The following is a 15,770-nucleotide window of genomic DNA, read 5'->3' on the forward strand; positions in this document are numbered from 1 at the left end:
TAGGTGACGTTTCACAGAGTGCTGGAGTAACTCAGCGGGTCAGGCAGCATCTGTGGAGAACATGGATAGGTGACGTTTCACAGAGTGCTGGAGTAACTCAGCGGGTCAGGCAGCATCTCTGGAGAACATGGATAGATGATGTTTCGAGTCGGGACCCTTCTTCAGGCGGATGATTCAGTAACCGGCTCACTGCTCTACCTCTGACACATCTGGTCAATGGTTCCTGCTCTCCCTTCGAACTTCCCTGGCTCTATTTCCCACGCTCTCTTGAAACTGACTAGGTACACTGGAAAGAATATACTACTAAAAGAATAAATTAAATAAGATTGGATTATTCAATAGTGCTGGACTGCAAGATATTCTAGAGTCCCGGGCAAGATGGATTAACAGATATACTAGGTTTCTGTTGTGATTCCAATAAAAACACTAACTTCAGACTAAATAACCAACCTGTAATCTTTGTCAACAGGTAGTTTGTGATTGGAGTTGATCCTTTTGATCGGATCTTCCTGTAAATAGAGTTATTTCCAAATTAGTAATTGTTTATTTTAAAAGTTACAAACGTTCAGATGAATAAAACTGAGTGGACTTTAACATTTAAAAAATTCCATTGTAAATCTTTAAAAAACTATAAAGAGTAGAAAATAACATTGAACACACTTGCAAGTGAAACATTAGAGTTAATAATCAGCTGAGCAACAGTGAAATAAAAACAGGAAATGCAACAAGCACTAAGTAGGTCAGGCTGCAGCTACTGTGGGAGTGAGGGAGCACATTGCTAGTATTTTGTTTTACTTCAGATTTCCGGCACCTACAATTTTTTTCAATTTTCATTACCAGTCTTATGAGCAGCTGCAATCAAAGAACATTCCTATGGTACAAAACCACTGCAGTCTTCCTACCCAGGAGGACTGATTCAATCAGTCCTCTTGCAGTAAGGATGGAGAGGCTTTGAAGAGCCTGCAGAAGAGGTTCACCCTGATGTCTAGGAAGCAACTGCAGATGCTGGTTTACATCGAAGGTAGACACAAAATGTTGGAGTAACTCAGCGGGACAGGCAGCATTAATGAATAGAAAGAATGGATGGCGATTTGGGTCGAGACCCTTCTTCAGTCTGAAGAAGCCTGTCCTGCTGAGTTACTCCAGCATTTTGTGTCTACCTTCACCACAATGTCACCTAGATTGGAGAATATTAGCTCCAGGGAGAGGATGGACAAACCTAAGTTTATAAAATTATGAGAGGCATAGATAAGAATAGATAGGTGGAAATGTCATACACTAGAGGGTATACCTTGAAGGTGAGAGGAAGAATGTTTAAAAGAGATATACAAGGAAATTAAAAAGAAAACTGGTGTGGTAGGAAGACATTGCTGGGAGGGTGGTGGAAGCAGGCACAATAGCGATGTTTAAGAAGCATTTAGACAAGCACATGAACATTCATGGAACTGAGGCGTGTGGATCATGGGCAAGTAGATGGGATTAGTTTAATCTGGCATCCTGGTCAGCACATATATTGTGGGCCAAAGGGCACATTCCTACGCTGTAAACACACAATCCCTATGTTCCGTTCTATCGCTAGAGATCGAGTCAGGACTCTATGACCCCACTGAAACTGAAGTAATGCTACTACTTCTGAATATTGAAAAACAAGGACAAGGGAGGGAGGAAGTGGGTTGATGGGGAGAAGGTGACCATTCCAAACCTCTTCTTTTCAAGGTCAATTGGGGGGGGGGGGGGGGGGGGGGGAGGCAAAGATGGGTCTTGGGTAGAGGGAGATGAGGATAACAAAAACAAAAGGGAGAAGCTCAAAAGTCAATGGAAAGTTTAAAGTTAACATGAAAATGGCATGCAGCGTTCAACCCAAGAATTTATTTGTTTGCATAAAGGTCCTGCTTGATGCGGTGAACGTAAAAAGGTCTTTAAAATCATAAGAGGTTCTTTTATTTTAAAAATATCCTACTTCAACATTAAAATTATCTCCGGTTTAATCATTAAGGGTGAGCAAATATCAGTGCTTTCTCACCATTACTTGGTATTGCGCTGATACTAGGTTTGTCAACTTCCTCACTCCCAAATACGGGACAAGGTGATGTCACCGCCCGGGTGGCCGCCATTGGTGGAGCGGGAGCGCGTGGCCGTTGGCTGGGTGAGGTCACGTGGGGCGGTGACGTCACCCGTTGTCCCTTATTTGGGAGTGAGGAAGTTGGCAACCCTACTAATACGGGACAAGGGCGGTCCCGTATGGGACAAACCAATTTAGCCCAAAATACGGGACGTCCTGGCTAATACGGGACAGTTGGCGACCCTAGCCGATACAGAGTAGAAAGGCGAGTCCATACCTTCCTCACAGCCAATGGCTTTTGCTTCTCCAGGGGCTGGGAGCACGTGCCCAGCAGTAGCTTTGCCTGTAGAGCGGGCACCACTGGCGAGGGCAGGCGCTCGGATGACTGCGCCTTTGTCACCGTTTTTTTCTTCGGCCTTTGGTCTGGTGCGTTCCTTTCCAACAATTGCAACAGCTCCATCTGCCTCTTTATCTTCTTCTCTTCCCTCTCCACTTGCAAACCTCTCGGGTACCGCTGTGAAGCAGGGACATACCTCTTACTTGTTATGTTTATATTCCATTCAGGCCGATTCTCATTCTTTCCTTTCTTCGTTCTTGCAAACTGACTGTATAAATCATCACGTTGTAAACAATTTTCTTTTCCAGTTACCGGTGCCTTTTCAGCTGGCTTTGACTTCTTTTTGGCGAGCTTGTTGTTGGCTTCATTATATTCCGTAGCTGTATTTGACGTAGTGGACGCCTGACCACGGTCTCTAATTTGTGTGTTGTGCATTGTACGTTCGGCTTTTCCATTTATCCAAAAGTCCTCTTAAAACAAAAAGTTTAACCGATTGATTGAAAGATGCAGCATGGAAACAAGCCCTTCAGCCAATGCCAACTATTGTTCACACTCATTCCATGTTTCACACCCAGTCCCGACAAACCAGGGGCAATTTTAGGGAGGCCAATTAGCCTACAAACCGGCACGGCACATCTTTGGGATGTGGGAAGAAACCGGAGAACGTGCAAACTCCACGCAGACAGCACCCGAGGTCAGGATCGTACTCAGGTTTCTGGCGTGAGGGCAGAGGCTCTACCACCACCACCAACCTTGCAATTCTCCAGCTGGTATATTTGAATGGAATTTCCTGTGTAAAAGATTCCTGTGTTATGGAATAATATCATGGAAAACTGTACAAGAAATATTATTAATTCCAAAAGAAGCTTTGATTCAATTGAATTTTCCATCAACATAATAATTTAATGTATAATTCAGCAAGTTATTTAATAAAAGATGAAACGTAATACTTTTAAAACGATTGATGTGCTGGATGAGTAATTTGTTGCATCAATGGTTTAGCACGGGTGTCAAGGGTTACAGGGAGAAGGCAGGAGAATGGCGTTGAGAAGGAAAGATAGATCAGCCACGATTGAATGGCAGTGTAGACACGATGGGCCAAATGGCCTTATTCTGCTCCTAGAACTTAAAGTGATTGGTTATTCTCAAAAAATCACAATTTCTACAGCCTCGCACTTTTGTCTGGCGTGTGCACAGTAGCAGAGCCCACCCGCAGCTGCTACCTCACTGTGCTGGAGACCTGGGCTCACACCTGATTTTGGGTGCGTAACCACATGGACTTCACCCCGGGTGCTCCGCTTTCCCTCCACATCCCAATGACATAGATTGGCAGGTTAATCGCCACTGTATGTTGCCCCCTAGTGAGTTGTAGAATCTCAGGGACGTAGTGAAGGTGGAGTTATTGAGAATATGGAGAAAATAAAACATGATATTAAGAGTTATTGATATAAAATTAGAGGAAATGGTGGGCATTTGTTGGTGTGGACTCGGTGGGCTGAAGGGCCCATTTCAAGCTGTACGTCTCGATGACTTTTGCTAACTGTATAACAAGCAATGTACAGATTAATTGTAGTTCTCGGTACCTGCCACAGCCTTACGTTTTTTAGTTTAGTTTGGTTTAGAGATACAGTGCTGAAACAGGCCCTTCGGCCCATCGAGTCTGCACCAACCAGCGATCGCCGCACATTAGCGCTGCCCTACACATACTAGGGACAATTTACACTTGCACCAAGCCAGTTAACCTTCAAACCTGCACGTCTTTGAGTGTGGGAGGAAACCGAAGATCTCGGAGGAAACCCACGCGGTCACGGGGAGAACGTACAAACTCCGTACAGACAGCACCCGTAGTCGGGATCGAACCCGGGTCCCCGGCGCTGCAATCGCTGCAAGGCAGCAACTCTACCGCTGCGCCTTTTTTTTGTTGAAAAAAATGAGAAAACAAAGACAATGTTAAGATAGACAATGTTACGGCTTTGTTTTTGCAGAATATACTGACCAGTCTGGATACCCCTGTCTTTTCTCGGAGACTCCTCCTCCTCCTCCTCCTCCTCCAGCGGGTTCAGTCCCAGCTCCTCATCAACTGCTTCACAAACAAGATCACTAGATATTTCACAGGGGTCCATTTCATATATTGTACCTTCGGGTTAAAAATAACGCTGTTAAACAAAGGGGGAAATAATGGAAACAATATTTTAAATAGGTTAGTAACACAGGAACCAGCACGGAGTGAAGTCTGGAAAATAGCTACTACTTGCCTTCCCCACTCGTCTGCAAATTTGAAACGTCGTGTCCTTTGCGTACCAAGTCTTTAATGCGCTGTTCCTGCTTCTGCCTTTTTGCTTCCTCTTGTGCCTTCTGCACTGCTTCATAAAGCCGATTGGTTTTCAGGTTATACAGCTCCTAAAATATCAAACACACCACAGAGACTCCATAATGATTTTCTCTGTATAAAATCATGAGGGATAGATCGGGTAGATGCACAGAATCTCTTGCCCAGAGTAAGTGAATCGAGGACCTGAGGACAGAGGTTTAAGGTGAAAAGATTTAATAGTAATCTGAGGGGTAACTTTTTCTCACAAAGGGTAGTGGGCGAATGGAACAAGCTCTACTAGGAAGTAGTTGAGGCAGGGACTATACCAACATTTAGGAAACAGTTAGACAGGTACATGGATAGGACAGGTTTGGAGGGATATGGACCAATCGCAGGCAGGTGGGACTAGTGTAGCTGGGGCACGTTGGCCGGTGCGGGCAAGTTGGGCCGAAGGGTCTGTTTCCACACTGTATCACTCTGTGACTCCAGTAACAAAAGCAAAATACCGCAAACATTGGAAATTTGAAGTTTAAAAGAAATACTGAAAGTTCAGGTCAGGTGAAAATAATGAGAAACGATGGAAGGCCATCAATTTGAAACATTAACACAGCTGCTCCTCAAAAGCTGTTGCCTGGCCCGCTGAATATTTCTACCATTTTCTCTAATTTTGTAGAAATTGCATAAAATTGATGGAGATATCGTGGGTATATGGAATGAGGTGGGTGGTGGGTAAATGGAACGAGCTGCTAGAGGGGGTTGTTGAGGCAATTTGAAAGACACTTGGATAGAAACGTGGCTAGGAAAGGATTAGATGGATTTGGGCCAAATGCAGGCAGGTAGAATTAGCTTAGATGGGGCACCTTGGTGGCATGGTTGAGTTGGGCCAAAGGGTCTGTTTCCATGCTGTTTGACTCTATGAGATGTGGGCAATTTAATTGGAATTTTAACTGAGTCTTGAAAAACATTGTATTTAATAAGTAAACTACAGAAAAAAATGTCACCACGATCAGTTACAAATTGCACATTGATCATTGGATATGATTTGGACTCGAAAATGGAAAAACAAACTCATGCAAGGCTGACAGCATAAAAAGACTATAAGAACATTCATGGCAATGTGAACGTATGAATGGGCATTTTAGCCTTGATGTTTCACAAGTAGGGAATCAAGATGCCAGGCCCACACACCACAAGGTCCTGGTCTTCATTTCTTCATTCATGCCTGTTATTTACATTTTATTAGGTCAACTTCCTGAACTCTCCTCAATGCCCATATGGTGTGGCCACGAGAGAGTGCAGTCGGTGCGTTTGTTCATCTTCCAAAGTGTCTCTAGTCAGTGTGCTCTGCTACCTAATAAATGCATGGAGTTTCTTTCAGATATTTTATATACAACAAATGGGCCATTCTAAGTCACGTGTGTGGATTCACATGGACACACACGTGACCAGTCACATTTGACCTCTTACCCTAAACAAACATTGTCAGCATAACATAAAAATTTCACTTGATAAACTTCGACATATAAGTCATATATACAGTACAAAACAATATACCTGTAATGCTTTCAGAATTAGAAAATGTACTCCACAACTTTTCACTTTTTTTGGTCACACACGTGACCAAGAATGGCCCAAATGCTCTCATTCTTTATACGCGATTCTTTAATGTTTCAACAGCTATCACGCCAGCAAAGTCCCTTGCAATCGAAGGCTGGATTTTTCATTTCAGGACCTCAAACTTCTTCGCAATTAATGAATGATTTTAAAGTTCAGTCACCATTATTTAGTTTTAGGTTTGGAAAAATACTTCAGCCATTTTGGATATATAGTATAAGAAAATAACTGCAGATGCTGGTACAAATCGAAGGTATTTATTCACAAAATGCTGGAGTAACTCAGCAGGTCAGGCAGCATCTCAGGAGAGAAGGAATGGGTGACATTTCGGGTCAGCCATTTTGGATATGCAAGATGCCCAAAAGGAATAACTCACTAATGTGCTCAAGTAGTGTGGCTTATAATAGAGAATAATAGATCTTCCTGCACACAAAAAAAAAAAATACACCTTAAATCTACACTTCAACCAAAGGATGGCACACAACTCTCTCGGAGTATTGCTGATCTAGATTTTGTCCCCATGTAAGAGAATGGGGTATCAACCCATGACAGTGCCATGTAAGCTATAAACTATTATGTTAAGTGAAGAAACATGGGATTTGAGATAAAGATATCATGATCGGAGGCATTAACCGATCAATTTATCCACAGAATCAAAGGCAGGTAGAATGAATTAAATAATTCCCCAAGTGAAAATTCCTTCAATAACATTTAGCAAAGTGGTGAAAAACACTTACTTCTTTTCCCTTTTGTGTTCGGGTTTCCACCTCGTACTGTTCTCTCAACCTTTCTCTCTCTTTTGCCAGCCGCATTTCCTCTTTCTGTGCTTCTTTTCGTTTGTTATCCTCTTCCAGTTGCTTCAGTCTCCGCCGCTCCTCCACCTGCTGGGCTATGGCTTTCTACAGCACCCAGTGTCAGAAACATAACCCATTGTGAGAGAAATTGTGGTCATCCCAATAATACTCAAAAGTATTCTTCTTACTATTCTGTGGAATTCTTTGCCACAGAAGGCTGTGGAGGCCAGGTCAGTGGATATTTTTAAGGCAGAGATAGATAGATTCTTGATTAGTGCGAGTGTCAGAAGTTATGGGGAGAAGGCAGGAGAACGGGGTTAGGAGAATTGAATGGCGGTGGACTTGATGGGCCAAATGGCCTAATTCTACTCCTATTCCTTATGACCTATCACTATGAAGAGTATTTTAAAAAAAAATTATATAAAGCAATCGCAGAAGACATTTCACTATACAAATGACTAATTCCAAGAAATATTATTCTATGATGCAATGCAGCACAGGAGAGATCAAAATGGTCACATATTTTGACAATAGAAAATAATATACTTACAAATGATGCCCTAAACGTTTGGTCAATTTAAACTCCAAATAATGGAGATTTTTAAATTTATAGAGAAAAGTAGTTACTTGATGCTCTTGTTGTTTTTGTCGCCGTACATCTCTTTCCTCAATTTCTGCAGGGTCCAACAAGGCGGTCATAGATCGCAGGAAGCTGAAAGGCAACAGGAAAATGCAAACATATTATTCATAAAAAAATAATTTTAAGAATGAGAGAAATAACAACGTTCTATAATGAATAAATGCATCACTTGATTGTTAATTAATCATAGAACTCGGTGGGCGGTCACGGTGGCGCAGCGGTAGAGTTGCTGCCTTACAGCGAATGCAGTGCTGGAGACTCAGGTTCGATCCTGACTAAGGGCGCCGATCTTGACGGAGTTTGTACGTTCTCCCTGTGACCTGCGTGGGTTTTCTCCGAGATCTTCGGTTTCCTCCCACACACTAAAGACGTACAGGTATGTAGGTTAATTGGCTGGGCAAATGTAAAAATTATCCCTAGTGAGTGTAGGATAGTGTTAATGTGCGGGGATCGCTGGGCGGCGCGGACCCGGTGGGCCGAAGGGCCTGTTTCTGCGCTGTATCTCTAAATCTAAAAAAAAAATCTAAAAATCGAAATCTAAAAACTCATCATATTTCTGATTGGAATTATTAATGAGTAAAATTCCCAATAATCTACTCTGATTGTTCAGAAGTCCTGATGATTGAGTTGTGTTTCTCGTGCCACCTTGCACTCAAAGTTCTGTTTCCAGCACTCCCTTTAAACAAACTGTCTCTCAACCTGAAGAAGGGCGGCACGGTAGCGCAGCGGTAGAGTTGCTGCTTTACAGCGAATGCAGCGCCGGAGACACAGGTTCGATCCTGACTACGGGTGCTGCACTGTAAGGAGTTTGTACGTTCTCCCCGTGACCTGCGTGGGTTTTCTCCGAGATCTTCGGTTTCCTCCCACACTCCAAAGACGTACAGGTATGTAGGTTAATTGGCTGGGTAAATGTAAAAATTGTCCCTAGTGGGTGTAGGATAGTGTTAATGTACGGGGATCACTCGGCGGCACGGACTTGGAGGGCCGAAAAGGCCTGTTTCCGGCTGTAGATATATGATGATGATGATGATATGAAGGGTCTCAACCCAAAACATCACCTATTCCTTTTCTCCAGGGATGCTGCTTGACTCCAGCATTTTGTGTCTATCTTTCCCGTTTCCTATCTTCCCTTTAAACTTATTCGGCCCACTGGAAGCTTTTTAATACTAAACGACAAGTGAATTAAAAGTGTGATGGGTTATTAATAGGATCAATATCAAATAGTCTGAGAAACCTGGTCTGGCACCAGCAAAGTGCCAAGGGCAGCAAATTATCAGCATTTTAATACAAGTATATAGAGGACTGAGAGTGAAGAAATCCATTCGCAAAATATCCAAATGATCCGAAGAATAACTATAACAGCAAGAGATATCTCCTTTAAGCTAAAAATGTGTTAAAGGTTCCCTGCAGATTATTTTAATATTGGTTTGGGATGGTTGGATAAAGTTGGATACACTGTAGATCAATATCTGGACAATATTTTAGGAAAAGATCAATGTCAAAAGGAAGCTTCGTTTAAAATACAGCCGTGTCATGGTTTGGAAATGAAAAACCAATTGTCTGGGAAAAATTGTAATCAAATCAGTTACATTTTGTTACAAACAATGCTGAGAAGAGAGCAGATAGAATGTGCTTTGGCCGACCTCCAAACTGAAGCAATGCGCCATTAAAACAATCAGGTACATTTTACAATTGACCAGAGCACCAAGACCATGACGCCTACAAGACTGAAGGATAGTCAGTCCTGATGCACCTCGGGGTTAGGCTTCACATACTTCCATCACACAATGCCGTAGTGTCATCTCCCAGTGACAGGAATATCGGTAAATTCTTTAGGAAAGAAACCACATGCTGGTTTAAATCGAAGGTAGACACAAGATGCTGGAGTAACACAGCGGGTCTGGCAGCATCTCTGGAGAGAAGGAATGGGCGACGTTTCGGGTCGAGACCCTTCTGAAGTTTTGTATTCAATAAAATATGGTGACAAAAATATTCGCAGCGCCTATTGAAAGTTAATTGTGCATGAATGAGGGAGCAGTGAAGATTCTTAATGCCTTAATGCCAATAGACAATAGGTGCAGGAGTAGGCCATTCAGCCCTTCGAGCCAGCACCGCCATTCAATGCGATCATGGCTGATCACTCTCAATCAGTACCCCGTTCCTGCCTTCTCCCCATACCCCCTCACGCCGTTATCCTTAAGAGCTCTATCCAGCTCTCTCTTGAAAGCATCCAACGAACTGGCCTCCACTGCCTTCTGAGGCAGAGAATTCCACACCTTCACCACTCTCTGACTGAAAAAGTTCTTCCTCATCTCCGTTCTAAATGGCCTACCCCTTATTCTTAAACTGTGGCCCCTTGTTCTGGACTCCCCCAACATTGGGAACATGTTTCCTGCCTCTAATGTGTCCAATCCCCTAATTATCTTATATGTTTCAATAAGATCCCCCCTCATCCTTCTAAATTCCAGTGTATACAAGCCCAATCGCTCCAGCCTTTCAACATACGACAGTCCCGCCATTCCGGGAATTAACCTAGTGAACCTACGCTGCACGCCCTCCATAGCAAGAATATCCTTCCTCAAATTTGGAGACCAAAACTGCACACAGTACTCCAGGTGCGGTCTCACCAGGGCCCGGTACAACTGTAGAAGGACCTCTTTGCTCCTATACTCAACTCCTCTTGTTACGAAGGCCAACATTCCATTGGCTTTCTTCACTGCCTGCTGTACCTGCATGCTTCCTTTCATTGACTGATGCACTAGGACACCCAGATCTCGTTGAACTCCCCCTCCTCCTAACTTGACACCATTCAGATAATAATCTGCCTTTCTATTCTTACTTCCAAAGTGAATAACCTCACACTTATCTACATTAAACTGCATCTGCCATGTATCCGCCCACTCACACAACCTGTCCAAGTCACCCTGCAGCCTTATTGCATCTTCCTCACAATTCACACTACCCCCCAGCTTAGTATCATCTGCAAATTTGCTAATGGTACTTTTAATCCCTTCGTCTAAGTCATTAATGTATATCGTAAATAGCTTGGGACCCAGCACCGAACCTTGCGGTACCCCACTGGTCACTGCCTGCCATTCCGAAAGGGACCCATTTATCCCCACTCTTTGCTTTCTGTCTGTCAACCAATTTTCCATCCATGTCAGTACCCTATCCCCAATACCATGTGCCCTAATTTTGCCCACTAATCTCCTATGTGGGACCTTGTCGAAGGCTTTCTGAAAGTCGAGGTACACCACATCCACTGACTCTCCCCTGTCAATTTTCCTAGTTACATCCTCAAAAAATTCCAGTAGATTTGTCAAGCATGATTTCCCCTTCGTAAATCCATGCTGACTCGGAATGATCCTGTTACCGCTATCCAAATGCTCAGCAATTTCGTCTTTTATAATTGACTCCAGCATCTTCCCCACCACTGATGTCAGACTAACTGGTCTATAATTACCCGTTTTCTCTCTCCCTCCTTTCTTAAAAAGTGGGATAACATTTGCTATCCTCCAATCCACAGGAACTGATCCTGAATCTATAGAACATTGAAAAATGATCTCCAATGCTTCCACTATTTCTAGAGCCACCTCCTTAAGTACCCTGAGATGCAGACCATCAGGCCCTGGGGATTTATCAGGCTTCAGTCCCATCAGTCTACCCAAAACCATTTCCTGCCTAATGTGGATTTCCTTCAGTTCCTCCATCACCCTAGGTTCTCCGGCCCCTAGAACATTTGGGAGATTGTGTATATCTTCCTCAGTGAAGACAGATCCAAAGTAACGGTTTAACTCGTCTGCCATTTCTTTGTTCCCCATAATAAATTCCCCTGCTTCTGTCTTCAAGGGACCCACATTTGCCTTGACTATTTTTTTCCTCTTCACGTACCTAAAAAAACTTTTGCTATCCTCCTTTATATTATTGGCTAGTTTACCCTCGTACCTCATCTTTTCTCCCAGTATTGCCTTTTTAGTTAACTTTTGTTGCTCTTAAAAAAAGTCCCAATCCTCTGTCTTCCCACTCTTCTTTGCTATGTTATACTTCCTCTCCTTAATTTTTATGCTGTCCCTGACTTCCCTTGTAAGCCACAGGTGCCTCTTACTCCCCTTAGAGTCTTTCCACCTTTTTGGAATAAATTGATCCTGCAACCTCTGCATTATTCCCAGGAATACCTGCCATTGCTGTTCTACCGTCTTCCCTGCTAGGGCCTCCTTCCAGTCAATTTTGGCCAGCTCCCGCCTCATGCCTCTGTAATCCCCTTTGCTATACTGTAATACCGACACTTCCGATTTTCCCTTCTGCCTTTCCATTTGCAGAGTAAAACTTATCATGTTGTGATCACTGCCTCCTAATGGCTCTTTTACCTCTAGTCCCCTTATCAGATCAGGATCATTACACAACACTAAATCCAGAATTGCCTTCTCCCTGGTAGGCTCCAGTACAAGCTGTTCTAAGAATCCATCTCGAAGGCACTCTACAAACTCTCTTTCCTGGGGTCCATTTCCAACCTGATTTTCCCAGTCTACCTGCATGTTGAAATCTCCCATAACCACCGTAGCATTACATTTTTGACACGTCAATTTTATCTCCTGATTCAACTTGCACCCTATGTCGAGGCTACTGTTTGGGGGCCTATCGATAACTCCCATTAGGGTCTTTTTACCCTTACAATTTCTCATTTCTATCCATACTGATTCAACATCTCCTGATTCTATGTCACCCCTTGCAAGGGAATGAATATCATTCCTTACCATCAGAGCAACCCCACCCCCTCTGCCCACCTGTCTGTCTTTTCTATACGTTGTGTACCCCTGAATATTCAGTTCCCAGCCCTGGTCCTCTTGTAGCCATGTCTCAGTGATCCCTACAACATCATACTTGCCCATGACTAACTGAGCCTCAAGCTCATCCACTTTATTTTTTATACTACGCGCATTTAAGTACAACACTTTAACTTCTGTATTTACCTCCCCTCTCACATCGGTCACAATTGGCCCTGCCCTTAATTTCTTTTCCCCTCTAGAACTTCTGTTCCCATTCTTCCGAGAGTCTTTTGCAATATCTCCTGTATTCCCTTTTACCTCATCTTCACAATTTGTTAACCGCTCCCCACCACTACTTAGTTTAAAGCCACAGGTGTCACACTAGCAAACCTGCCTGCCAGAATGTTTGTCCCCCTGCTGTTAAGATGTAACCCATCCCTTTTGTACAAGTCACCCCTAGCCCAGAAGAGATCCCAGTGGTCCAGAAATCTAAATCCCTGCTCTCTGCACCAGCCCCTCAGCCATAAATTCATACCCTCTATCTCTCTGTTCCTGGCCTCACCAGCACGAGGTACCGGTAGCAGTCCAGAGATAACCACCTTCGACGTCCTACTTCTCAGTGTTTTTCCCAACTCTCTAAACTCCCGCTGTAGCACCTCCTTCCTCTTCCGCCCGACGTCATTCGTGCCCACGTGCACAACGACTTCAGGTTGATCGCCTTCCCTCACTAGGATTTTCTGAAGCCGGTCCGTGATGTGTTGAACCCTGGCACCAGGGAGGCAACAGACCATCCTCAAATCCCTCCTGCTGCCACAGAATCTTCTGTCCGTCCCTCGGACTATGGAATCACCGACCACTATGGCTCTTCCTGACTTCGGTCTCCCCTGTCGAGTATCCTTGCCAACAGGTCCGCCACTTGGACTGGAAACGTCTTCTGCCCCGACAGTTCCCAAGAGGGTATACCTATTTGCAATAGGCACAGCCACTGGGGTCTCCTGTAGTCCTCGTCCACTCCCCCCTGAAAGTCTCCCACCTTCGCTCGACCTGGACCCTTGGCGTGACAGCCTCACAATAGGTCCTGTCGAGGAAACTCTCGCATTCCCGGATGGCCCTGAGGTCATCCAACTGCCAACTCCACCACACGTCCCTTCAGGAGCTGCACCTGGACACAGTTCTTGCAGGTGTAGCTCCCAGAAGCTCCAGCGACGTCCCTGTCTTCCCACATCCTGCAGGAAACACACTGCACCAACTTTTCCGCCATTACCTTGTGTCTATAACCAGTTCTGGCTTAAAACAATTGTATCCTCCTCACCTCAGCCTCCTCGCCGAAGACTCGCAGCCAAAGACTCGCACTTTTCTCACTGGGCACCAAAGACTCGCACTTTTCTCACTGGGCACCAAAGACTCGCACTTTTCTCACTGGGCTGCACCCGAACAGGGCTGCACCCTTTTGCAAAAGTCTTGCTTATATCACCAATTAAATTGCCTGATTGTCCAATTTACCTGACTTCTCACTTAAATTAGCACTTACTTTTCTTCTCAGCCAACGGGCGTCCTTGCTCTGCTCCCGGACTTTTCAAACTGACTACTAGCGTCCTCTTGGCGCTCTTTTTAAACTGCCTTTTCCACTGTAATTAGCACTTACTTTTCTTCTCAGCCAACGGGCGTCCTTGCTCTGCTCCCGGACTTTTCAAACTGAGGCAAAGCTGTGAATCCACTTGGAATTACAGAGTATCTTCACAAGAGGGCAGAGTTTCACCCCTCATGATACAGCAGTATAATACAAATAAAATTCACACTACTTAAAATTACACAATAGCTCCAGCCCAAAATTGAATAGTCGTTTTCAGGATTTAACACTCAGGAATTTCAACATCAAATGCAAATTCTTCTGATGCATCTGGTCACAGGGTTCAAACTAGGACTAAAAATGTAGATGTGCCAACATTTAGTTACTTTGCAGATACAGCGCTGAAACAGGCCCTTCGGCCCACCCAGTCTGCACTGACCAGCAATCTCTCCATACGCTAACACTATCCAACACACTAGGGACAATTTTACTTTAAAAAAAAAACAAATCCAATTAACCCGACAGACCTGCCGTCTTTGGAATGTGGGAAGAAACCAGAGCACCCGGAGAAAACTCACGTGGTCACAGGGAGAACGTACAAACTCTGTACAGACAGCACCTGTAGTCAGGATCGAACCCTGACTACCGTTGTGCCACCATGCTGCCCTTTAACTATATATATCATTTACGAAAACAGTTTGTTTCCTGAGTATATGTGCCCATAACATTGTGTAAAAGAAAGTGATGTGTAGGTGCTCAGTTAGCAATATCCCTTTGTGCCCAGAGAGACTGATGAATGGAACTCGATGCCTGGGTAGTGGTGGAGGCAGATACCATAGTGGCATTTAAGGCTTTTACATAGGCACAAGGACGTGCAGAGTCAGAGTGATACAGCGTTGAAACAAGCCCTTCGGCCCAACTTGCCCAGACTAACATGTCCCACCTGCATTGAAGGAAATGGATCCTGTGCAAGCAGAGGTTAGTTTAACTTGACATTATGGGCAAAGGGCCTGTTCCTGTGTTGTACTGTTCCATGTAGTCATTTGCTTTGTCAATTGTCTACAAAAATGCGTTTAAAATTACAGATGGCCTCTGAACAAAACTGAAACTTTCCTTTAAGCGCACAGAAATAGCCGTGACATTTAAAATGGGACACAGTGATAGAAGTCCTAAATCTTCCTCATACTTCTCCCACACACATGAACTAATTTGATTCAAAGTAAATGATGTGGAATGCAGTTTGGTAAGAGTGGGAAATGAAAGTTAGCACTACTAGCCTTTGCAGAAAAAACATAGCTAAATCTAACCTTGACTTCTGAGCGTTGGACAGATCAGACACGGTGTCACCATTCATGAACGCTGCATCTTCTCCAGCAGAACCACTTGGTTGAATGGGTAGAGGGGAGGCTTGGGCAGGAAGCAGCTGCAGCTTCAGCACATTTGGTTGGCCATCCCCTGATGCAGGTGACTTTTCCAGTATTGATCCAAGGACGTTTACAGAGACTGGGGACGGCTGGGGAAGTTTCCTTTGGTAAGAGTCAAAGTGCATGGCCCACCTGCTGTGATGATCACCCTAATAAAACAGGAGAAATAGAATGGCTGATGGTGGAAAACAAAGGAGAAGTTTTAATCAATTTCATAGGAATTGAATGGGAAAGCTGGACAATCCAAGTCAT

General features: G+C 44.0%; 1 protein-coding gene across 5 annotated transcripts in view; it reads right to left on the reverse strand.

The window, feature by feature from the left end:
- Positions 1-15,770, reverse strand: part of ccdc66 (coiled-coil domain containing 66) — a 44,889-nt gene that overhangs the window by 12,607 nt on the left and 16,512 nt on the right. For all 5 annotated transcript variants that reach the window (XM_078414615.1, XM_078414616.1, XM_078414612.1 and 2 more), the window contains 7 exons: positions 15,402-15,667; positions 7,746-7,830; positions 7,062-7,223; positions 4,655-4,799; positions 4,396-4,536; positions 2,340-2,869; positions 451-509 (listed from right to left, as the gene is read on the reverse strand). In XM_078414615.1, the coding sequence (XP_078270741.1) occupies positions 451-509; positions 2,340-2,869; positions 4,396-4,536; positions 4,655-4,799; positions 7,062-7,223; positions 7,746-7,830; positions 15,402-15,667 (1,388 nt within the window). The remainder of the gene's footprint in view (positions 1-450; positions 510-2,339; positions 2,870-4,395; positions 4,537-4,654; positions 4,800-7,061; positions 7,224-7,745; positions 7,831-15,401; positions 15,668-15,770) is intronic.

The sequence above is a fragment of the Rhinoraja longicauda genome, chromosome 17 (genome assembly GCF_053455715.1).
Source record: "Rhinoraja longicauda isolate Sanriku21f chromosome 17, sRhiLon1.1, whole genome shotgun sequence".
NCBI classification, from domain to species: Eukaryota; Metazoa; Chordata; class Chondrichthyes; order Rajiformes; family Arhynchobatidae; genus Rhinoraja; species Rhinoraja longicauda.